We start from the raw sequence: 26,299 nt of genomic DNA, 5'->3' as shown, positions 1-26,299 counted from the left end.
ACAGGAAGTAAGAAGAAGTAGGCCTATACGCGGCCTACGTGGGGAGATTGAAGAGAGGACATTTGGAGGAATTCAATGAAGAAAGAGAATAGAGAAAAAAGCAAAAAAAAAACACAAACAAACAAACAAACAAACATGAGGCACAGAGAGAGAGAGGGAGAGAGAGACAGAGAGAGCAATATTGGGCAAACATGTCCCGCATATTAAATTATAACAACATCCGGCCGTCCCCTTTTTCGATTCCCCTTTTTTGATGGTGACGTCATCTGGCTGGAAAGCTGTAAACGCCGAAACAACGCACCAGTGCCAATATTTGGCACCGACTCAATATTTCACAGATAATTATTTACAATGTATTATACTGTAAGTGGGGCGAGTTCAAAGACGTGTACGTTTTATCGACGTCACGTCTGGCCACTGGGTAGATTCGACATCACGTGATTTCATTCATCTCTGTACTCTATTCGATCATCCATTGATACGTATAGAGTGGAGCTCTCTTCCACTTCCCTGGGTAGCTCTACATGATGCTAGTATACTGATCGTCCACACACGATATTCTCCAATGATAAGATGATTCTGCATTATTTTTATCTGGATGGGGTAAGTAAGGGGCCTGATGGAGTTGAGGGAACATCGGTGTATATAAAGAGGAAATCCATCAAAAAATAAATCATAAACTTCAAAAAAAAAATAGAAAAATGTTCCCTATTAAATGAACGATACAAAAAATGACAAAAATAGGATAAGTAAAGATATGACATTTCGTTATCAAAATTAGGTCATTTTTTTTTCTTCCGGAAAACTATTGACCAGTATCATGAATATTCAAACCAGTGGGGTTGACGGTGTCATGAATTCACAATTTCTTATTCATTTCGTACATATAGAAATGACCGTCTTGGTATGGAACATATGTTTGCTTTCAGGCCTATTTTGTAGCCTACCTAAAAGTGACAATTTTTCCGAATTGCATATAATATATACTTAGTAGGCCTACATTAAAAGTTGAGAGTGTATCAACTTGTTATTCTGCACTTCAAAATCGTTCACTGAGCCACTGCATAATGTTGTCTGCGTGGGCATTCATTGCAGAGACTCCAACTCTCCCGTTTTCGGCGGGAGATCTCCCGCCGAAAACCCATTTTTGCACAATCTCCCGTTCTCCCGTTTGAGATTTGATTTCTCCCGCCCTGGCTCTGTGTCTCCCGGTGGAAAGGCTTTCTTACTTATTTTTATCGTATGTTGAAAAAATAAGCCTTAGATACCACCAGAGAACATCTAGAATCCTAGGAACTTCGCGCTTCGCACACATCAACTTGGAGTCTCCCGTTTGCTAGGGGTTTCGGGCGGGAGAATCTCCAGATCAGAAGGTGCTTGGGGTTGGAGTCTCTGTCATTGCGATGTTTGCAGTTCAGGCCCTATACATATCCCCCCCCCCCCCCCCCCCATCTACAATGTCTATGATTTGGCTTCTGGTTGTATTGTCACTTTTTTATTATCTGTCACGTCTTTTCTGGTGTTTTTCTCCCTTTTTATCTACCCTCTCTCACACACACTCCCCCCCCCCCCCCTTGCTTCCCCTAGCTCCCCGGCCCTCCCCTCCCCCTTCCACGTACGTACTCGCTTTCCGTAGTTTCTCTCCCCTTTTGGATTTTTGTGTCTGTGAATCTTTACTTGCTTTTAGTGGCGACGTACATTAATTATCATCGATCAAATACTAATAGACATAGCGAATGTAATCACAAAAACACCATCCACTCTAGTGATGCTAGCCGGGGTGGGGATCCGAGCAGAGCATGCCTTTGGCATGATGCAACGTCATTGCTGCGTTGACGCAACGTTGATTTCAAGGAATCGGTTTATTCAAGCGGCTTCACACATGCACGGGCTGACTGACTCGCAATGGTACTATGCGCCACCCACCCCCCCCCCCCCCCCTTCCTCTCTTCGTTAGCCTGTGGCGCCTGTGTATAATGTGTTCCGTCCCATTCGCTGAAACGGAACGTGAGTGCAGTGGTTTCATTCATTGTTTACGTAATTGCATAGTCCTGTAGCTTTAGATGACTATGTGCGGAGCTCCTACTACAAAAGCAGCGGGTGATCTTTAACGCTAGAAGTAATAGTGATGAACTGTAGTCATCAAGGTTACCCAAGGTCTCGCGAATCTTTGCTTTATACCATTAGCCGAGAGAAAGTGGTGACAAATGATGCTTAAAGTGAGTACACTCGTGTCATAAAACTTTATAAAGGTGCAGATACAGGTGTAGGTTTCCCTGCATCACCATCTTCCATGTCCGGCGGCCAGACCCGGCGGCGTGTGCACCCTCGCCTAGTGTGACGATTTGGACGCGGGATCGATCGGGACCCGTGCAACAAAACCATCGGAACACATGTGTCCTTTCGTATAACGCGGTCGGAAGGTAGGTATCTTACTAGGTTCGTGGCTGTGATCTTTGTACAATGGTTGGTTGAAGCAATGACAGTATCATGAGTACTTTTATTTAACTAGTGAAAATGACATTTCACTTGTGAAAATTTTATTGTTTGCATCTAATTCGTCTTGTGACGAGGTGATAGTTAGGAGTAATTTGAACGTTTATAATTTTTATCATGTAACATGGTAAAAAAAAATTTCTTCTTCTTCTTCTTCTTCTTCTTCTTCTTCTTCTTCTTCTTAAATTCTTCTTCTTCTTCTTCTTCTCCTCCTCCCTCCATTTGTCAGAGATTGATACCGTAGGCCACAGCTAGCACAGATATTGTGTTTCCATATGTTATTGTTAGATACCTTGATACCTTGATGTAGTAATCCATTGTTGAAGCAGCTTGTACATGAAGCTATACTGGGATGAAAGGGATTATAGTTGATAGTTGTCAGATAGTTGATATATCATTATGGATTATTATCAGCATGATCAGGGGGCAGAGTTGGAATAGATTGATGTTCAGTCAGTTAGTATGGAGTTCAAGATAAATTGGAGGGAACATGTCAGAATAGTGGATTATTGTCATCAACAGACTGAGGGAGGTTTTAGGGTCATATTGTAAAAGTGTGGCATAAGTAAACTAAAATGGAAAACTTTATTAGTTTTGCTTTAGTCTGCATACAACTGGTGGAAATTTATGGTGGCAATATAATTCTTTTATATTGCCTTTTAAAGGAGGCTAAAAATGGATTATCATCGCTGTGCAAGCTTGTTGAATAATTGAGCACAGGTGTACCGTTGATTTACAAGTTGCCTCTTTCAAAATGAGATGGCGACACCATACATTAGTAGTATAGAGCTGTGTGATTATCCTCCAGTCAAACTCTTTTCTGACTTTCCAGTTTCGTTTTGGAAGCTGTGCACAGAATCATCCATATACTGACACCTGGGGGGTGTTTCATAAAACTTTTTGTCGGTGATTTACACCGACAACTGTTAAAAGCTACTGCAGGGGGGCGTTTCATCAACGAGTTCGTCGGAGGTTTTCACCGACAAATTTGCTATCAGCCAATCAGACACAAGGATTTCAGTAGCTTTTAACAGTTGTCGGTGTAAATCACCGACAAAAAGTTTCATGAAACACCCCCCAGGTATCAGTATGGATGATTCTGTGCACAGTTTCCAAAACGAAACTGGAAAGTCTGGTGCTGCACATTGACTTGCAAATTGTACTATTACAGACATGTCACATACAGTTTGATGAACTCGACTGGACTGTGTGCCAAACAGTGTGTACGTGAGGCCTGTCAGGAAATGGATTACGCAACTGGTTATCAGAAGCGGCAGCAGTTTTTTATTTTCAGTGCTATGTGGGGTCAGTTCTCCCTATTTCTCTCGTTTTGAATACAAAACTGCCCCAAAGTCATGTGATCCAGCCTTCATTACTCCAGACTTGTTTGTTACAGTTCTAGGAGCTATATCATACATTTGTACCAACTTTTTAAGAAAAAAACATAAGAATGATTCTTTCATGAACATATGAAATCAGGATATGCCAGTAAACTGCAGATTTCAAAACAGTAAGTTTTTGTATACTGTAAAACATGATATATTCGCGGCATGAATTTTTCGCGAATTGGAGCCGACGGCCGTTTTTGCGGCATGAAATTTTCGCGAACTGCCACTGGCATTCAATGCAGATATAGCGTAGAAAAGAACTTTCGCGTGCATTTTAATTTCGCGAATCTTTGCGCTCGTGAAATTCGCGAAATTAAAATGCACGCGAAAATTCCTCGCTTTACAGTAGCTGAAGTGTGATCTGATTTTTGACTGAATAACTTTTATGTGTCATTGCAAACTACACAATACTTACAGTTACAGCTTCTGAGTATGACATACTTTGTACAAAAATGCAATGTGACCCATTGAGGAAGGTTTGATTTTGTTGCCTACAACACACATTTCCCATTTGCCTGAGTATACTCGGGACTCATCCTCAACGGGTTAAACTTGTAGGACCTAGATCTGTTTTTGTCCCCTATTCCACTCACATTTTCCATGAGTTCCTTGCAAAACCTTACAGTTAAAATATAATTAACAGTAACAGTAGTTGTATTTGAAGTATGGGGCACTCTGTGAATTGCATTACAGCTTAAAAGGGATCATACAGTTTTGGTTGAGACCTAATTTCAGGTTTCTAACATTTTTTGGTGAGATAATGAGAAACCTCTCATGAAATATGAAAGAGCATGTAATTCTATGAGGAATTCAACATTTATTTGATGAAAATTGGTTTTGAAATGGCTGAGATATCCAAAAAAGAGGGATTCTAGTAAAGTGTGGGACCCACACTTTATTACGATCGCTTTGTTTTACTTTGTTCTTGGATGTTTCAGTCATTCCAAACCTGATTTTCATCAAATAAACTCTGAATTCCTCTGAAAATGGTATGTTCTGTACTATATCATAAGTGTTTTCTTGGTATCTCGCAAAAAGTTAAAAGCCCAATTCTCATCTCCACCAATACTGTACTATATCCCTCAACAGTTTGCTTCAGACACCTTACCCTGCTGAAAATGTATCTTACCTTCACTTGCGTTGTAAAGGTGCATGAAGAGAAGAAAAGAGGATCCATCTTGAATTGTTGTTTTGTTGTTGCTTTTGTATTTGAGGCGCGTCATTCAGATATGAATATTTGCGCCTTCATCTACATGATATAATTATTTTACATATAATTAATTTCTCCAAAAAAACAAAAAACTTATTTTTATGCGCGCTATGTGTCTGCTATTACTGTAAAATGAGGAATTTTCGCGTGCACTTTAATTTCACGAATTTCGCGAACGCCAAGATTCGCGAAATTAAAATGCATGCGAAAGTCCTTGTTTACACTATATGCATTGAACGCCAGTGGCACTTCGCGAAAATTTCATGCCACGAAAAAGGCTGTCGGTTCCAATTCGCGAAAAATTCATGCCGCGAATATATCATGTTTTACAGTATACGGTTGGGGCAAATACTGTATACGCTATATATTTCGCGGGGGTTTTATTTTCGCGAATTTCGCGAGTCGGGAGCTATTCGCGAAATTAACAACACGCGAAAATATCACCTTCCAAAATGAATCCCTTGCCTTGATGATGCGAACATTTTCAGTACTAGTATACCATGTCACGGCTTACCGAACAGACCATACTGGCTAAGCTTGTTTACGCACGTCCACGTCTACGAATACTGTAGAGAGCCAATCCATTATCACAAGGGGACCACTCATCAGAAATCTAGCGCGATGGACTTAACCACTTCAAACATGTTGAATTCTAACTTACTAGTTCGCAGAGTTTGGTATGTTTTTTTCATGCAGTGTACAACTAGTATCATTCTTATTTGCGAGTAAGTTGAAAATTCACACTTTCTTTGCCACTTCATATTTTCTCTGGTCCCCCAATCGCGAATTTAACCACTCGCGAAAATGTGTGACAGCGGCAATTCGCGAAAATTTATGTACGCGAAAATTATAGCGTATACAGTAAGTTCTGGTGCATGCCGATGGCAAACTCTGATCAGCCCTGCTCTTTACATGCTGGCTTGTTTGTAGTCTTTGTCAAAGGCTCTGACTGTATTAATTGGAAGAGAAGGGGGCCGAAGATCGTGACAGGAGAGAGAGAGACAAGGTCACAGAGACCCCAGTGAACTGGCCTGTGCAATGGAATTGGTTCACCAACATAGTGGTTGGGCTATCAGAGCAAAGTGTGTGAAATGCATACTTTTTATTTTGTTTTCAATAAAATGCTGCTTCTCATTTGTGATTTTCCCCCTTCTAATTGGCAGCAAATATTCAGTAATGTACAATGTAACCTCACAGTTAGACTAGTCTGAAGTACATTTGAGCAGGTTTAAAACATATATATATGATCTATAAATTGAATGGGAGGTAGATGTGTGTTATACTCAATCAGCCCATCCTCAACCTGCAAGCATGGACAAAGTGACCGAAAGAATTATTCAGTGCTGCTTCACTGGATGGTGCTTTCTCCCAGCTCCTACACTGTAGATATATTTCGTTCACATGAGGTCCTTTACGAAAGGCTACATGGGGTTTTCTGGTTGAATGATCTTGGTTTAAAAAGAAAAAAAAAGAACAAAATCTGGCATGTGCAATGAACCATGATTCTTGACAAAACTCAGCTTTTGGGCAAGTCCAAGATAAGGTCCCCTCAGAAGGCAAAATTTCATCTTCGCTCAATATAGACATATTTGGTATCATTTTGAAGCTTATGAGTTGAAGTTTTGATTTCCATGGAGGAAAAATTGATATTATGTAAATTTATGCATATTTAAAGGGCTTCATTTGCATAAATGTAAAACACAGCGTTACGTATGGGACATTTATAAAAATTCACATTTATTCAAAGGAAAGCAAATGATATTTGATTAATATGTGGACATAAGAAGTTCATCAAGTAGTTTAACTTGGCATGAAAATTTAGGGATTATGCAAATGATTATGCAAATTAGCTCATGTCCTATCATGAGATGTCCCATACGTAACAAATTGAGGTCATTTTTTTAGGTTTTTTCTGAAATTGCTAAGGTTATTTGAATGCCCTTCTGGAAAGTTCTAATTTATTGTTTAGAGAAATTAAATACCAAAGGAAAAAGAAAAAAAAGTAAAAGAAATATGTTTTATTAGGCATTGAAATAATGTTATGTATGGGACAAATGCGTTACGTATGGGACATCCTCATATATATTGCATGTGATTGCATGTAGCTAGCTGGGAAGGTCTCTCAGTACACAAATGGTCAATCATCCTGAAGAAAGCATCCCAACTTTGTAGCTACTTTTTGAGTTCAGTACTTGACTGAACAATTTTCAGAAAGGGGGAGGGGAAGATGGCAAAATACACAATGAAAATCAGCATTAAAGGGATGGTATAGTTTTTTGTAGAAATGGGGATTCAGTTTTCAACATTTTATGAGATGACTGGAAACCAAAAATATGAAACCAATAATACTAAAGAGCATACAATTCTAAGACTAGAGGAATTCAAAGTTAATTTGATGGAGATCCAATTTGAAATGGTTGTGATATTAAAAAAATATATATACAAGTGTAAAGTAAAATGATTTTTTTTTATTGCAAGTGATACACAAATTGTCCTTATTCAGTTTTCAATAGTAGCCACAACTAACTTCATGGGTATACATACTGAGGTGTGACTCAAATCAATGACCTGACTGCTAGACAGACATCATACATGTACTCGATTACTGGAATTCTATGCAGCAGGTATTGCTTATTTAAATTAATATTTCTTGTGTCAAGTTGTTTTTTATTGAAACTAAATGGCAAACTGCCCTTCATCAATGGAAGTAAACACTTTAAACTATTCAGTTTTTTAGTTGTAACTATCCTGATAAAAATAGGACATACATACTCAGGTTGGTCATAAAAAATATAGAATATGATTGAATATGATTATGATGGTAAATATTTGGGGGATATTGTTCCCTTGACAATTTGGATCAGTATTTGAGTAATTGTCCCCGCCGAACGAGTTCGAGCAGGGGACTATGAAACGGGCTCCGTACGTGTGTGTGTCCGTGTGTCCGTCCGTCTGTCCGTCCGTCCGTCCGTGTGTCCGTGTGTCCGTGTGTGCGTCCGTGTGTGATCAAAATCTTCAATTTGCTACTTCTCTGTCATTTATTAGCCAATTTTGATTCTGTTTGCTTTATATGATAGCACTACATGGGAGCTTTGAAACTTCTACACAGAATTTCAGTCGTGACCTTTGACCTTGACCTTTGACCTATATTGTACATTTTGCTACAAAATGCTACTCCTTCGCCATTTCTAACCCGATTTCGATTCCGTTTGCTTTATGTGATGGCACTAGGTGAGGGCTTCAAAACTTCTACACAGAATTTTGACCTTTGACTTCTTTGACCTTTGACCTTGATTTTTGACCTGTATTGTACATTTTGCTACAAAATGCTACTCCTTCGCCATTTCTAACCCGATTTCGATTCCGTTTGCTTTATGTGATGGCACTAGGTGAGGGCTTCAAAACTTCTACACAGAATTTTGACCTTTGACTTCTTTGACCTTTGACCTTGATTTTTTGACCTATATTGTACATTTTGCTACGAAATGCTACTCCTTCGCCATTTCTAACCCGATTTCGATTCCGTTTGCTTTATGTGATGGCACTAGGTGAGGGCTTCAAAACTTCTACACAGAATTTTGACCTTTGACTTCTTTGACCTTTGACCTTGATTTTTTACCTATATTGTACATTTTGCTACGAAATGCTACTCCTTCGCCATTTTTAACCCGATTTCGATTCTGTTTGCTTTATGTGATGGCACTAGTTGAGGGCTTCAAAACTTCTACACAGAATTTTGACCTTTGACTTCTTTGACCTTTGACCTTGATTTTTGACCTTTATTGTGCATTTTGCTACAGAATGCTACTCCTTCGCCATTTCTAACCCGATTTCGATTCCGTTTGCTTTATGTGATAGCACTAGGTGAGGGCTTCAAAACTTGTACACAGAATTTTGACCTTTGTCTTCTTTGACCTTTGACCTTGATTTTTGACCTATATTGTACATTGGCTACAAAATGCTACTCCTTCGCCATTTCTAACCCAATTTCGATTCCATTTGCTTTATGTGATGGCACTAGGTGAGGGCTTCAAAACTTCTACACAGAATTTTGACCTTTGACTTCTTTGACCTTTGACCTTGATTTTTTACCTATATTGCACATTTTGTTACAAAATGCTACTTCCGGCGGGGACATATGTTACGCACCGCGTAATTTCTACTTTTCCTTGTTTCAACTGATTCCACCTCAATAATTATGCAAAAATTTGTTTATGGGTATTTTGCAAAATTATTTTGCAAAATAGCCATAAACATGGTTCTCCACACACTAAACGAATGGGGGACAAAGGGCATGTATACTCATGTTGGTCATAAAAATATGAAAATATGATTGAATATGACTATGATGGTGAATATCTGGGGAATATTGTTTCCTTGACAATCTGGATCAGTATTTGAGTAGTTTCAACTGATTTTACTTCAATAATTATGCAAAATACCCATAAACATGGTTTTTCACACACTAAATGAATGGGGGACAAAGTGTCCCATACGTAACTGTCCCATACGTAACACGTCATGTCTGTCTTTAATTAGAACCTGTAATTAAAGCTTTTTGCCTAATGACATGAAACTTACCTGTGATAATCTTGAGTGTTGTGACTTTCATCACAGTGAGTTACAAGTTGTAGAATGAAATACTTTCAGAGAGTTTTGAGGTTGAAAAAAATGTTCAAAAAAACAACATTTTTCTGGTCCCATACGTAACGGCACATATTTTCTCTTCTAGAATATAATTGTCAAGGTCATTTTTCTCAATTTTTTATATGATTATACTTCTCCTAGATATCAATCACCATGATAAAGTTCAATATGATCAAAGGCCATTAACACTATTTTTCAGGTCATAAAAGTCTCTGAATGTCCCATACGTAACGCGCGGGTTATCTTGGACTTGCCCTTTTCTGCTTGGTTACTTCAACATCAATCACCCCACTCCCCCGACCCCGTTCTGAAGCTTTTTTAATGACGATACGCCTGTGATATTAGACCATGATGTTAGACCACGATGTTAGACCACAAATTCCGTGGGCATGTCAAAACTTCAACGAGCATTATGTGCATATTCTGATTCATTTGTCATAAGATTGATGATTGACAATTGGAAGACGCTTGCAAGTATGGCATTTCTCTTCATCAGCGACCAGCTCAGATTAATGGTATGCGGCATTTCATCTATTCAACAGCAATCCGCATCCTTGCTCTCACTTTGATACTTTTAAGATGAGAATTGTAAGTCAAATCTTGGCAGGCTCACAGTGTGCGAGCTGTGGATCTATCATTGTGGTCGAAGGACAAGGAGAAAAAGGGAGAAGATTATTGAGTGTGAGATCAGTGGGGCCATTCATTTCTCTGCCTGAGTCTTTTACAGTGTCTCTTTGTCAAAGTGTCCACTTTTCAGCATACAATTGAGTAATCCCATTTTACACAGCCGTGATTCGTTGAAATGCAATGTAGCTGATCAGTTATGATTTTACTGCACACTGTTTCATCACATGCCAGTCAGACTCTACATCTGGCAGTGTGCAAAAAAAAAAAAAAAAAAAAAATGAGGCTGCCCCCATGCTTGAACATATTGCTGGCATTCACACTTTGTTATTTTATTTACTTTATTTTTTTTTTCAAAGTAAAACTGCCGAGAGCTGTTTGTTGGTTCATTTCCAAAATCTGGGTATTATGTATACTCCTGTGAGTTTTGAGAATTGGCGGCACCACTCTAACACTCAAAATACCGTACTAGCTTTCAGGGATGTAACATACGGAACCTGTACTTTGGGGTCAGTGTCATGGTCTCCTGCCAATTAGCCTTGCTTTCACACGTACCGAGAGTGCTTAATTTGCAATGCTGACTTACAAACATGATTGCAGTTACGATTACAATCATCGTTTGTTCACATGACTGACAAGGCTTCGCGGATTCTTCGGTTTTGAATTTTAGAGTGAGGAGGGGAGGTTTGGCTTCTTTTCAAGATCCCATCAATCTCTCTTGAGCCTTACGTAGCGTGCACTTTGACTACAGTGCGAGGATTTACAGAGCGCAGTCTTTCTGCGGAAGGTTGTGGAAAGGTTACCGGAAGCTCGGGTGGGGGGGGGGGGCGGGGGGAGGCCCAAACACGATTGGTGGTCCATTGCATTCACACGGTCGTGTTGCTGCTTAATTCTGGTATAAAACTTGATTGGAAAACACCTCCTGACTGTCATATGAAATGTGATTGGAATTATGTCCTCACCTTCCGCGATTGCAGTTTGCATTCATACAGCAAGAATGCTACATTTTGTAAATGAATGATTTAAAACATGATTCTAGTTTATAAATGCATCATTGCAATCACGTTTCAAATTTCGTACTCAATACGTGTGAAAGCTACAATGTAGGTATAAAGAAAACAGGTGGTGAAGAGATTTGAGATTTACAGCACTCAGGAAACGTTACCTCTAGAGGGCAAATCACATTGTACAGTCATGGCTTCATACAGATATCTCTAGATCCATACACTGAAATTTGAACTACATGGGTATATGAAATGTGCAAAGTACTGCACAATGCAGGACACATATGGCAATTCTGCAAATTGAGAAATATGTGGACTCCACAGTCAGCCGTTCTTGGTTTCTGTTTTCTCGGAAGAGATCGTCTTCCTCAGAGTGTCTGTTTTGCATGTGATTTACAATTTCTTGTTAAAATAAAAGGGAAATGATGAAATCAGAGCCTGTCCTTTCTGTATGAGGGTTTGTTAGCTCGATGAAAGTGTGATTTAGACTGTCAACATCATCATATTTTACCATTTAATTTCTTAAGGCTTCCATACCTTGTAAGCTTTCCAGTGATTAAAATTTGTTCTACTCATACTACTGAAAGAGAAAGAAAGCTGGCCATCAGTGCACCATTTTGAGAAAATCTGCTTTGATGTACAATTATGGTCAGGCGAGTAGGAACTAGTGTACTTAAAGGACAAGTTCACCTTCATAAACATAAGGATTGAGAGAATGTAGCAATATTAGTAGAACACATCATTGAAAGTTTGAGGAAAATCAGACAATCCGTTCAAAAGTTATGAATTTTTGAAGTTTTAGTGCAGTACCCGCTGGATGAGAAGACTACTGCAGTGTATGAATAACTTAGATGTCACATGCGTACAACAATATAAGGAAAATATAAAGAGAATTTCACAAAATTCCATCTTTTGAAAAAAGCACACATTCCCCTGACTCGTTACCGATAAATGTTATGGGTAATATTATTCCCCCTGCCTTTAGAAAGAGGCAAGTCAATTGCTCTTTTATTATGCGAAAAAAGTGAAAATATGTTGAATTTTCTTTTATATTTTCTTTATACTGTTGTACGCATATGACTCACAAGCTGTAGTAGTCTCCTCATCCAGCGGTTCCAACAGAAAAATTTAAAAAATTCATAACTTTTGCACCGATTGTCCAATTTTCCTCAAACTTTCACTGATGTGTTCTACTAATATTGTTGCATTTTCTCAATCCTTATGTTTATGAAGGTGAACTTGTCCTTTAACACATTTAATGCCCCACATTCACTTGCCCTGAAACCGAGACTGAAAAGAATCCGATTTCAAAACATTTCTAGATTTAGATTTGCTCAGGAGGTTGAGTACATGTGTAGAAGTATTGAATGCTAGATTTTTGAGCAGATCATATTGTTACATTCTTGTTTGTTGTAGTAGTTTGCAACATGATAATGGATGTAAAATGCTGATTAAATAATTCAGCAAGTTTGACCAGTATGAAATTTGCCTTGACATTTCTCTCAAATGAGCTTCCCAATTATGGCCAGCGGTAAATCAGAGGGAATTCCAATCAAGTTCTGCTTCAATCAGATTGCACAGTTGCAGTTTTGAAACACGTAATATGTAGCTAGAGTCTGCCTGTACCAACCACTGCCAACTAGACGTATCTCCTCGTGTCAAACTGCGCAATGGAGCTGTGCAGTGACAAGGCCTGCCAGTTGACTCACGATTGAGTCGATAAACGAAACAACTCGAGAAATATGATTCGAAAGGCATTTGCAACTTTAATAGGCATTTTGATAGTGAGTATTGAAATGTGTTTCAAGCATGGGAAAGTTGATAAACGTAGCCATAATGGTTGAACATCTCACAAACAATATTGATTCTACGTATCTGGGCTGTACTGATGTGAACCTTAACTTGACCGTGGATGAACATTTTAGCTTCCACTTGGTGCTTGCATGCTCACCCATGTTATTGTCCCCGCCGAACGAGTTCGACCAGGGGACTATGAAACGGGCTCCGTACGTGTGTGTGTCCGTGTGTCCGTCCGTCCGTCCGTCCGTCCGTGTGTCCGTGTGTGCGTCCGTGTGTGATCAAAATCTTCAATTTACTACTTTTCTGTCATTTATGAGCCAATTTTGATTCTGTTTGCTTTATATGATAGCACTACATGGGAGCTTTGAAACTTCTACACAGAATTTCAGTCGTGACCTTTGACCTTGACCTTTGACCTATATTGTACATTTTGCTACAAAATGCTACTCCTTCGCCATTTCTAACCCGATTTCGATTCCGTTTGCTTTATATGATGGCACTAGGTGAGGGCTTCAAAACTTCTACACAGAATTTTGACCTTTGACTTCTTTGACCTTTGACCTTGATTTTTGACCTATATTGTACATTTTGCTACAAAATGCTACTCCTTCGCCATTTCTAACCCGATTTCGATTCCGTTTGCTTTATATGATGGCACTAGGTGAGGGCTTCAAAACTTGTACACAGAATTTTGACCTTTGACTTCTTTGACCTTTGACCTTGATTTTTGACCTATATTGTACATTTTGCTACAAAATGCTACTCCTTCGCCATTTCTAACCCGATTTCGATTCCGTTTGCTTTATGTGATGGCACTAGGTGAGGGCTTCAAAACTTGTACACAGAATTTTGACCTTTGCCTTCTTTGACCTTTGACCTTGATTTTTGACCTATATTGTACATTTTGCTACAAAATGCTACTCCTTCGCCATTTCTAACCCGATTTCGATTCCGTTTGCTTTATGTGATGGCACTAGGTGAGGGCTTCAAAATTTCTACACAGAATTTTGACCTTTGCCTTCTTTGACCTTTGACCTTGATTTTTGACCTATATTGTACATTTTGCTACAAAATGCTACTCCTTCGCCATTTCTAACCTGATTTCGATTCCGTTTGCTTTATGTGATGGCACTAGGTGAGGGCTTCAAAACTTCTACACAGAATTTTGACCTTTGCCTTCTTTGACCTTTGACCTTGATTTTTGACCTATATTGTACATTGGCTACAAAATGCTACTCCTTCGCCATTTCTAACCCGATTTCGATTCCGTTTGCTTTGTGTGATGGCACTAGGTGAGGGCTTCAAAACTTCTACACAGAATTTTGACCTTTGCCTTCTTTGACCTTTGACCTTGATTTTTGACCTGTATTGTACATTGGCTATAAAATGCTACTCCTTCGCCATTTCTAACCCGATTTCGATTCCGTTTGCTTTATGTGATGGCACTAGGTGAGGGCTTCAAAATTTTTACACAGAATTTTGACCTTTGACTTCTTTGACCTATGACCTTGATTTTTTACCTATATTGCACATTTTGCTACAAAATGCTACTTCCGGCGGGGACATATATTACGCACCGCGTAATTTCTACTTTTCCTTGTTGTCATTGAGATTTGTGTGCCTGATTAGTGCACCATCATGTTTTTGTCACAATAATATGAATTATGAATGTCTAAATTACTGTAAAACATGATATATTTGCGGCATGAAATTTTCACGAATTGGCGCCGACGGCCTTTTTCGCGGCAAGAAATTTTCGCGAATTGCCTCTTGCGTTCAATGCATATAGTGTAGATGAGAAATTTTGTGTGCATTTTAATTTCGCGAATCTTGGCGCTCGCGAAATTTGCGAAATTAAAATGCACACAAACATTTCTCGTTTTACAGTAGCTGTTCAAGGAGACCAATTTTACTGCAGGCAACACTAGCTTTATTTGTATTATTTGTTGAAATGATGTTCAGAAATAATGGATTCAAGTAAGCTATTTTTCAAACGATTTTACATGTGAAATCTGTGCTCCTCCGTCATATTGCTTGAAGCCATGATGAAGCCACACACGGTCGTTGAAAGCCGCTCGGGAGGATCTTAAAGACTAAAATTTGTGAAATTATGAATGACAACCCATCAGTCCATTGAACCTGTATGGTTCGCACAATGAAAGTGTTTTGCAACCGCAATGCCAATTTAACAATAAACCACTTCCTCTTTTGAGGTACATGCATAAGGTGATTTGTGGTGACTCAAAAAGGAATTTACATTTACTGTAGATAAAATCCAAACAATGCCATAGTGCTGTTCAAAGATTTTTTTTTTAAATACTTCTCCCTGCTTTTGGTGCTTGGTGTCTTTTAATCATTTAGTGTTCAAACTGTCAAATTTCTTGGTAAAATCTGTAACCCTTAGAGGCTGAAGACAATCTGAGGCATGCCATAGTTCTGAGATCTATACCAAATATATCTTTTTATTAGGTTTTTCCTGAGCAGATTCTGTCTGTCTTGCTTAGGTTTTCCTCTCTCTGCTATTAAAGTTATTCTATTAAGCAATCACATTTTTTTTAATTAAATGATTCCACACTTCTGCTGCTTCTGGCCTTTATGTTTATTTCTAAGCATCAAGTACATGTACTGTATCTGTAGGTTAGTTTGTCTCACTCTTCACAGTCAACCTGTTTCTTTTTCTTTTTTTTTTTCTTTTTTTTTTTTTGGTGTCAGATGACATCAAGTAATTCATATACAATTTCAGCCTTAGTGAGTGACTTTGATTTTTGTTATTCCACGTTTATTCAATATAAAGAACTAATGCCACATATTGGTATAAATTTACAGTTGTAATGGGCTGTCTTTGACAAGATTTAGAAGAACCTGTCAAAAACTTTGTTGCTTTATGGAAAATACATTGTAAATATCTCTAGTCAAATATATTGTTCTCAGTTTATATATCAGTGGACTATGGAAATTAGGAAAACCCTATTGTGCCTCTCTCCATTTATAGCATGATATTATTTCTTTCATTGTTTTTACAGGAGCTACTGTTTGGTTTTCATTTACTGGTTTTGATGTGAATGAGAAAGCAACCTTGTTTTAATGTGGAAGATCTGCAGCTATAACCTTTGAGAGAACGTATCGGAAGGAAAGGAATTATTGGAGGGATGGCGGACCACGCTCAGCAAACGTCGCAGACCTCCAACACGGTGGAGCCCCAGCAGCGAAGGGCCCAGCCAAACCATCTGGCGACAGCCAACCCCATCTCCAAACTGTTCTTCAGGTATGACAGACCACTGCTGTTTAAAGGGGTGGTACAGTATTGGTGGAGATGAGAATTGGGCTTTTAACTTTTTGCGAGATACCAAGAAAACACTTATGATATAGTACAGAGCATACCATTTTGAGAGGTATTCAAAGTTTATTTGATGAAAATCAGGTTTGGAATGACTGAATCATCCAAAAACAAAGTAAAACAAAGCGATCGTAATAAAGTGTGGGTCCCACACTTTATTAGAATCGCTCTTTTTTGGATATCTCAGCCACTTCAAAACCAATTTTCATCAAATAAATGTTGATTTCCTCACAGAATTACCTGCTCTTTCATATTTCATTAGAAGTTACTCATTATCTCACCAAAAAAAATGTTAGAAACCTGAAATTTGGTCTCAACCAAAATTGTATGATCCCTTTAAGCACAGCTATCATTGCGTATCACCAGTGCAATATTCCATTGATGCAGTGAAATAAGTATCATTCTCGTGTTTTATAAACTTGTTTCATCCATGCACAAAAGTTTATATAGTATTCTTACATACTTGCTGTTTTGTAACTCTTCTGCTTTAAAAGCTGAGGAAATGTACACTTCATATTCCTCATAATAGTAAGACTGTAATGTAATTGTTCAGGCAAAACTGGAAATCGGTTGGTTGAGAAAGATAAGGGTGTTGAGGCTTCACTAACCCTGTGGCATTGATGCCCTTATCTTTCTGAAGCAACAAAATGTATAGGAAGTCGGATTGCTGCTTAGAACTTTGGAATGGGTGATATGATGTCATAGAAAGAGCTCTACCGTATGTCCCCCCCCCCCCCCCCAAAAAAAAAAAAAATACAACGGGACCCTCTGCAATGATAACTTTAAAAAATAGTGAATCAATCCAAATACAATTTCAGGGTACAAAACTGTTAACAATTCTTTGCCCACATTTTTCAGAAAACCCCATTCGATTTGCTTCAGTGGTCAAAGAGAAATGAGGAATTTTGTAGAGCATGTCATGAATCTCTTCCCTCCAAGTTTTGTCTATGGTGTTCGCACACAAGAGCATCCAAGTGCTAAACTTCAAAGAATCAGACTCATGACATGCTTTACAACAATCTACATTTCTCTGTGACCGCTTAACCAAATTCAATGGGGTTTTCTGCAAAATAGAGCTAAGATGTTATATTCCAAGACCCTGAAATGGCATTTAGACAATTCAATCATCTTGGGTGTTATCAATGCAAAAATCTGATTGTAATTTTTTGGGGGGACATACTGTATACAATAGTGTCACAACTCTTTCACAAACGTATTGATATTTCATCTTTATAGTTTAGAGCTGGTATCAGTTTGCCGGGCTGTCCTTGTGTTTCTAGCAGCTACCAGCAGAAAGATGTGATTTCTTTTAGAAGGTGCCGTTGTAACCCGATGCCTGAAATCTAATCTTTACGTGCTCAATCAGAGAGAGTAAACTATCACACCGTTTCCTGTGCATGTGGGTCACATCTGAATTGCCATTTAAAGTGCTCCAAAACCCAGTGGGCCATTGGTAAATTGGATCAAAATTTTGACAACTTGATTTTCAAGGCATAATAACAGGGGGAAGACAGGGAGGGAAGGGACAAAATATTCACAGTATTGGGGGGGGGGGGGGAGAAATTGTGCAACCAAGATCTTATTGGCTGTATACACGTCTGAGCAGAGACCCATCAGAGGGTGGTACAATGTACAAAGTATCCTGTGCCATCCATTATGGGACAAGAAAGGATTTTGTGTGCAATCGTTTTCACAACTGAAGACATCATTTTGTTTTTGATGAGATTGCAATAAAGGTAAGCAAGGAAAGCGAGACTCACTGCAAATCTATTTGTTATTCCCATCAATAGAAAATATTAAAGCGAGATTACCTGGCTCATGTAGTGGGTGATTTGACTAATATCACTTTGTCTGCCATCAAGTGATTGCATGCCCATTTCCAAATTGCAGTCACTCATTCTGTGTTTTAAAGCACCTGTTGTGGACTTATTTTGGTTTTTAAATACACACTTGTACATGTACATCCATCCTTGGTGTTGTATACATGCCAAGCCTGTACACCATCGTGAACAATCACAATTCTTTGCCGGGCAAATGTTGAATATCATGACACTTTGCCGCAATTTGGTGGATAAATTTTGTCATTCATTATGAAATGCACGGCGTGCAGTTAAAGAAGTATGTGAAAGTATTAAATGATATTGAGCAGAACATCAAGACATGCTATGAATCTTTATGCTGTAGCATTAGGCAGCAAAACATTGATCAGATCAAGGAAGAGACGAATCCTCCACAGGGTGTCATAAAGCCTCATACGGGGTGACTAGAACTCACCATCATAGGCAGACTTCTAAAATGGGGGGCCATTGCCTTTGAAAAGTACATGTAATTATAGATGAATTGCCTGAAAATGCCCAAGTGTGGGCAAGGGGAGAAAATCTTTGTTCTTGCAATGCCCTGCTTTGAAGTTCTGTGGTGTGTCGTGGGGGGGGGGGGGGGGGGGGGACAACTTTTTGACCCAGAGGGGAAAGACTGGATGTATAGACCAGTACTGTTTTTTATGGTACTTTCTAACTGGGGGCTTTGAATATGCCTAACAAAAGATAATTTTTGCATTGACATAGCAATTGCACCTAGTTCATGATGCAAAACCCATTGACAGTGCTTTTGTTCTTCCTTGGAAGCCCTTCAGTTATGGCTGCCATGAATTACAGTGCCCTGAAATCAGATTCATCTTCACTGTATTATAGGAATATGGGAAAATAGTGCAGGTTTACCAGAACAACACCTACAACACCTGTCAACAGTTCACATTATACTGTTTTATTATGAAGGGGTATGTTTGCTGCAATACATTTTATATGCATGCATGTAAAAATACAATGTACTTGTATTACATGTTTGCCTAGAAATGTAACATTTGGTGCAAACACCGTTATCTGCAAACTTTGTACTGTCAGCAAAGGTCATGGCTCTGTCAAAAAGAGCTAAGAATATACAAAGTGGTTCAGTGCACAATATCTAATAGCAATAGACCTTAAATGCCGTCATGTTTATTATTCTGCAAAAAATTATGGGCACTCATGGGGGAGTTGCAGTCTCAGTCGACTATGGTACTTATAAATTTTATTAAGTACATAATCATTATGCTGCCATATTTCAACAGTATGTTTGTAGAGTAGGTATGTATTTGAATATCATCTTCTGGTGTAGACCAAGCATGACAGGAAGGGATGTGATATTGACAGGCAAATAATGTGTTGAGACAATTCTGACACCCCCTTTTTGATTACAAATAATCAAAATTAATGAAAACATCTTCAAATTAAGAATGCTGCATACTGAGTGTGATTAACCAGTTTTTCAATAATTTTGATGGAAATATGTTTGTGAAATCATAATACTCTGGACAACTCTACCAAAAAAAAAAAAACAAGAACAAGAAAGCTGCTTCAGGTAGAGAAAGAAATTGTCTCCTTACAGCTCAAAAGAAGAAGAAGAAGAAGAAGATAAGATGAAAGAGACAGACAGGGCATGAATATAGAAGCAAAAGGCAGATGAAACAAGTATGCTTTCAGGTGAATCTTTGAATAAAGATTTGACAATGTCACATTCATGAATGAATACATTGGATGATCTCTATGCAAGTGCCCCATAAGATCTGCTCAGTGGTCCTCCAGACAAACCAATGTTCAAGGAGGAAAGGGCTCCTGTTTTGTGATACTTTTACAGGGTCAAAAAAACTGTTGCCTTTGGGTGCAGAGGTTTTTCACAAAGTGAAAAGCAGAGCATCTGAAGTTTTAGAATTTAGGTAAAGTCGACAAATCCAGCAGGTTGAGTGCTTTGACATTCTCTTAATCTGAACGGCTGCACTGTGTAAATTTTTTAATGTCGCGTCACTTGACTTCCAGTTGGGCGCGGCCGATCTTCAAGTCAGCATACAAGAAGAAGACGGTGGTTCCTAGCGACCTCTACGAATGTCTTCCGGAGGATTCATCTGACACTCTCGGAGGGCGATTAGAGAGGTATATGCATATTTTACTGAGTGCCATGGTGCCAGATCTCAACTTCATTTGAAAGGTCCACACACTAATAAAAAGGAATACAAATGTGAGGAACAGAGTTTGAAGATTGGAACTTTGATTCTGGATCATGTGAAGCAAAAAGTACATGAGAATATGTTCAATTGCAAAAAAGAAAATGACATGACTTGATACTGCGTAAGGAAATAAATAAAGACAAAATCAAAACTGGCACTAAAAACTATAAGCACCCCGTGCTTCCCATTCCCCTTGCAGGCATTACTCTTCAGTCTTGCAGTATCTTTATACTGCATTTTCTGATCTTAATCTTTAATACATGAAACCTGGCCAACTATTGTGTTTTCATTGTCACGTTGAGAGTTTGAATGAGAATAGCAAGGCTAGATACAACAGGGCGTCATTTCTGAAGGCAATTCGAGCTTCATATACATGTAATTATGCACAGTGCTCACTCTTTGCTCACTGCTCTTGCCAGATTGCTGACTAAATTTTATCAACCTTCATGTCAGACATTGGACTTTGTCTCTTTGTTGTTGTTGTTGTTGTATTATGGTACTACATTGTACCTCTGTTCATCTGTTTTTATTTTACTGGTTTCCCTATCATATTGATATGTCACAGGCAATAAAGATGTAGATCGACCACCCAAGTACAGTGAATTACAGGGCTAAAAGGTCTCCACTTAAACAGGTTGATTGCAACTTATTGAGGAAAGAACATTTTCAAATACCATCTCACATGACATTGTTGTAAAATGATCTTGTTAGGAAAAAATCAAACACACAAAAATTTATGTCAAATGATTATCAACCTATTGTAAAATTGTCCAGAGCAATCTTGATAACATTTTCTAACATTCTTACTGTTTTCCCTTTCTTTCTTTTTAAACTTTCCAGAAACTGGAAAAAAGAAGAAGAGAATGTAGCCAAGGGAAAGAGAGCAAGCCTGACAAGAGCTATGTTCAAAACGTTTGGCTTCACGTACTGCCTTTATGGCATTCTGTTTATGTGGGAGGTAAGTAATTGTTTAGAGTCGATATATGTATTTTCTGTATGTTCTTTGTTTGTTTGTAATTTGTCAGTTTGTCTGTGTGTGTATGTGTGTGTGGGCATTTTATTTTTATTTTATTTTTTTTTTTGCAGTATTAGTATAGGGCTAACGGTGCACAAACACCCACACCTAACCATTCTGATTGTTCTGCTGAGGTACAAGTGTGCTACATGTAACATGGACGGTCAAATCCATAATAAGGCCATGTTATTAGGCTTTTAACCCTCATTATGTTGCCTTGATTGATGAAAACAAAGGGGATCAGAAAAAAAAAATTGTGAAAAGCGATTACTGTATACGCTATATATTTCGCAGGGTGTTTTTTTCGCGAATTTCGCGAGTCGGGAGCTATTCGCAAAATTAACAACACGCGAAAATTTTACCTTCCAAAATGAATCCCTTGCCTTGATGATACGAACATTTCAGTACTAGTATACCATGTCACGGCTTACCGAACAGACCATACTGGCTAAGCTTGTTTACGCACGTCCACGTCTACTTACGAATACTGTAGAGAGCCAATCCATTATCGCAAGGGGACCACTCGTCAGAAATCTAGCGCGATGGACTTAACCACTTCAAAAATATGTTGAATTCTAACTTACTAGTTCGCAGAGTTTGGTAATTTTTTTTTCATGCAGTGTATAACTAGTATCATTCTTATTTGCTAGTAAGTTGAAAATTCACACTTTCTTTGCCACTTCATATTTTCTCTGGTCCCCAAATCGCGAATTTAACCACTCGCGAAAATGTGTGACAGCGGCAATTCGCGAAAATTTATGTACGTGAAAATTATAGCGTATACAGTATACTAAATCTGTGCTGAATACAAACTGTATGTCCCGTAGGCTTCCTGTGATACCACCCACTGTAGATTCACATGTAAATTTATTAATGACTTAACCCGTTGAGAACGAGTCTGTAGTATACTCGGGCAAGTGTCTATGGGAAATGCATGTTGTAGCAAAATCAGTTTGTCCTGAGTGGGTTAAGTAATGATTTTCTTGATGAGGTTTCAGAATTTTGACATGATGTTCAGTCAATTTTTGATAGTAATTTTGATCTCAGTTACATTTTGGAAGATATGTGTAGTGCGTGTTAGTCTACTGTAGGTCTATACATTAGTGTGATAGGTAACTTACTCAGTTTAATACTCTATAAACTGAAGAGAATGTAGAAGCTCTCACTTTGAAGCTGAGTAAGGAATCCTGCTCGCTTGATCCCATACCAACTAAAAATATTGATGGAATGCATTCTTTTGATTTTCTGTCACCTGTTCTGACAAAATGAATTAATTTGTCTCTCGAAAGTGGTCAGGTTCTTGCTAATTGGAAAGTGGCTCTGGTTTTGCCCTATCTCAATTATAAGCCAGGTCTTTAACTCATCCTTTCAAACCTGAAACCAGTCAGTAATTTACCGCAAGTATTCTTCTTGCACTGATTGGTGTCAAAATTGGTTACTGCAATGTTGTATTGTTTGGGTTACCTGAAGTACATGTATGTGCATTATAATCATTGTTGTCTAGTCAAACAGAGAGAGAGAGAGAAAAAAAATCTCTCAGTATCAATTAGTTGGCATGTTACCTCAATCCAGATGTAAAGTAACGTTTGGTACCGTGGTCTACGGAAGGAAACGGCAATGTTTGTGACTGGCATGTGATGTGAGAATTCAAGGTCCTTTTGTTATTTTGTTAGTCTAACCTCATTTGTGAACATGCACACATGGAACTGATCAACATGTATCACATTACTTTTTTATTTTGATAATGATTTTTTGCCAGTAAAATTTATTCTAATTTGCATAGGATCTGGTTTACAAGCATGTTTATAGGTAGAGTGGATTTTTTTTTGTCCCTCACACTGGTCATGGAAAGTCCCGAGTATGAAAAGTTTGTGTATTGTACATGTAGGTATGGGGAACGTATCCATTTTGGCTTTAAATACTATATGTTGTCAGGTAAGAATTTGAACAAACATAAACTTAAAGCAACACCACGACATTTGATTCTTTGTAATGGAATACTTCTGTCATCTCAATAGGTATCTCAGGCATGATGGAGAGAAATTTTGCTGTTCCTTTTTACTTTTTGTTCATCCACCAAGAAAGCAGATATTTGTAAAACACATGGTGCATGTGACATCGACAGCCATGTAAAGTGCAAATGACATTTTTTGCATGGTTGTGATTATTTTTGTTTTTATAGTATCTAGTAAATATCTTTAGAGGGTGTTGAATTAAGGGTGTACATGTATATTTGGATGGCTAGATTTGAATGGCTAGATTTTGTAGTGATACCATTTGCTGATTAGTACCACCGGTAGTTACTTTTTATGAATGGTGTCATCATTCCCCCCCCCCCCCCCCCCCCCCGAAAAAAGTGCAAATGGCAAGATTTGTAACTTTTACAACAAACAAGAGTTTAAAGGGATCGTACAGTTTTGGTTGAGACCTAATTGCAGAGTTTGTAAAATTTTTTGGTGAGATAATGAGAAACCTCTTATGAAATATGAAAGAGCATGTAATTCAATGAGGAATTCAACGTTTATTTGATGAAAATTGGTTTTGAAATGGCTGAGATATCCAAAAAAGAGCGATTCTAATAAAGTGTGGGACCCACACTTTATTACAATCGCTTTGTTTTACTTTGTTTTTGGATGTTTCAGTCATGGCAAACCCGATTTTCATTGAATAAACTTTGAATTCCTTTTAAAATTGTATGCTCTGTACTATATTATAAGTGTTTTCTTGGTATCTCGCAAAAAGTTAAAAGCCCAATTCTCATCTCCACCAATACTGTACCATCCCTTTAACACACTGCCAACTGTACAAAGCTTGAGAGATATCAACATTTTGTGGGTCCAAGCAGGTTGAATGTATTCAAGGAGGATTCTCAGTGCCATCTGAGCTAAGTGGTCCCGTCTTCCTTTTTTGGCACCCCTAGGAAGGCCTGCGTCTCATACAACCCCTCCTCCTCAAGTGGCTGACGGAGTACTTCTCGGTGGATTCCACCGTCTCCACACGCGATGCCTACCTCTATGCCATGGGACTGGGGCTCTCTGCCCTCCTTCTTGCCTTCGTCCATGGTGTCAACTTCTTTGGCATCCAGAGACTGGGGATGCAGTCCAGGGTGGCGCTGTGCACACTGATGTACAAGAAGGTAAGTGGTTGGTTTGTGTCTTGACCATTGCTTCTCTTTTTCTCCCTCGCTTCCCCCTTCTCTCTCCTTCCATCCTGCCCCCTCCATTTCTCTCTCCCCCTTTTCCCATGTTCTTTGCACATTTTCGTCTCTATGTCTTTATCTGTCTCTTTCTCTCTCTTTTCTTTGTCTTTTTGTTTTTCTTTTATTTCTTTCTTTCATATTCATAGTGTTACTTTCTATCTGATTGATTCATGATATTTTATTATGGAAAAAAAAATTGCCAATGGGTTGAAGCCTGGGGCAAGTCCTACACAAAGGTTTAGCCTACTATGCACCATAATGCTCACTCATAACCCTGTTGTTTCACATCTTTGTCGTATGTTTAACATGTTAGGAATGCATTTATTGATTGATGGGCCTGGCGTGATTTAAAGTGGTTGTGCACATGTCTTGACGTTATATTGTACAATGTGGCTCCAATGTGTAGAAATTCAGTGGAGATACTGTACTTCTAAAGCATTCAGACAGTTGATTTCTATCAAACCTCATCATTCATTCTCCCCTAGAGATTGATTTACCCTTGGTAGGCAGGTTGAGTGGGAAAATAATGATGAAATAAAGCCAAAGTAATGGCTTGAATTTCTGATGCCACAATGGGCAAATTACATTGGAAGAGATTGAGGGGGGGGGGGGGACAGGATGAGGAAGGGGCTCTCAGCCCTTTTATTCAAGCCTTTCTGTGCACATGGACTTTTCCATAATGCTTCCAAGCTATTCTATCTTGGCATTGAAATGTTCTCTAGCAGTCAGGTAAGTGCAATAATCCAATCAATTTGAACAATGAAAGCAGTCTGCCCAGGGAAGGTCATTGCAATACAATAGGCCCAAGGAGACTCACATCATCCCTATTCATTGAGAGTAGAGACGAATGTCTGCACTGATTGGCCAGAGTGGTCGAATGAAAACACAATAACAGTTCAGAATAGATGCCTTAAAAAAGAAAATAAACCCTTAAGTGCTTCGTCCGCCAACTGGCGCACAGGGGGAGTGGTTTACTTTACCGATTGGCACAGATGTTTAGGAACTTATCACCGGTAGTCAATGAATAGACTAAGATAACCTTATCTCCCTAGCCCTATTGTATCACCATGGCCTTCCTGTTAGACTGAGGCACATTGCTACACCTGAGTGGGTTTGCTATTAAATGTACAGCTAGGTTTAGATCGGATGGATTACTGAATGCTGCTGAAAGAAATGTGCTAGGCACATACAGGTTTTTAAGCTAAGCATAGTAAGGGTCTGAGGGGAAAGACTATGTATGAGTAAACAATAGTTGCAGGAATCCTGATGAATAAATGCTGCTCCACATCATATTTACATCATGTTTCCATCAATTGTCATAGAACAAAGCAAACATTTGGGGGCAGCATAAATTTTGTTGGCTGAGTGTATTTTTTTTTTTTTTATATACAATTTTGTTTGTTTCTGTATGATTGATGGCCAATTACTTATAGACCAATTCTGTGAGGCGGTTGTGTATTATCAGCATGGGCAGCGCCATTACTGCGGTGTCCCGGCCGACCCCTCTCCACCACCCCTTCCCTACATTAGCACGCGCACG

The 26,299-nt window shown here is 38.7% G+C and overlaps 1 protein-coding gene across 1 annotated transcript in view; it reads left to right on the top strand.

Annotated features, from left to right (window-relative positions):
• The first annotated feature begins 2,023 nt into the window (after positions 1-2,023).
• Positions 2,024-26,299, top strand: part of LOC139741739 (ATP-binding cassette sub-family C member 4-like) — a 77,952-nt gene continuing 53,676 nt past the window's right edge. Inside the window, exons 1-5 of the mRNA XM_071652323.1 lie at positions 2,024-2,423; positions 16,193-16,434; positions 20,358-20,471; positions 21,386-21,503; positions 24,481-24,696. Coding sequence (XP_071508424.1) covers positions 16,319-16,434; positions 20,358-20,471; positions 21,386-21,503; positions 24,481-24,696 — 564 coding nt within the window. The 5' untranslated portion in view covers positions 2,024-2,423; positions 16,193-16,318. The remainder of the gene's footprint in view (positions 2,424-16,192; positions 16,435-20,357; positions 20,472-21,385; positions 21,504-24,480; positions 24,697-26,299) is intronic.

Source organism: Diadema antillarum, unplaced genomic scaffold, assembly GCF_040938485.1.
Source record: "Diadema antillarum isolate AM-2024a unplaced genomic scaffold, OU_Dant_1.0 seq00000949_RagTag, whole genome shotgun sequence".
Lineage (NCBI taxonomy): Eukaryota > Metazoa > Echinodermata > Echinoidea > Diadematoida > Diadematidae > Diadema > Diadema antillarum.
Note: the sequence above shows the minus strand (reverse complement) of the source record. Positions and strands in the feature narration are given on the sequence as shown.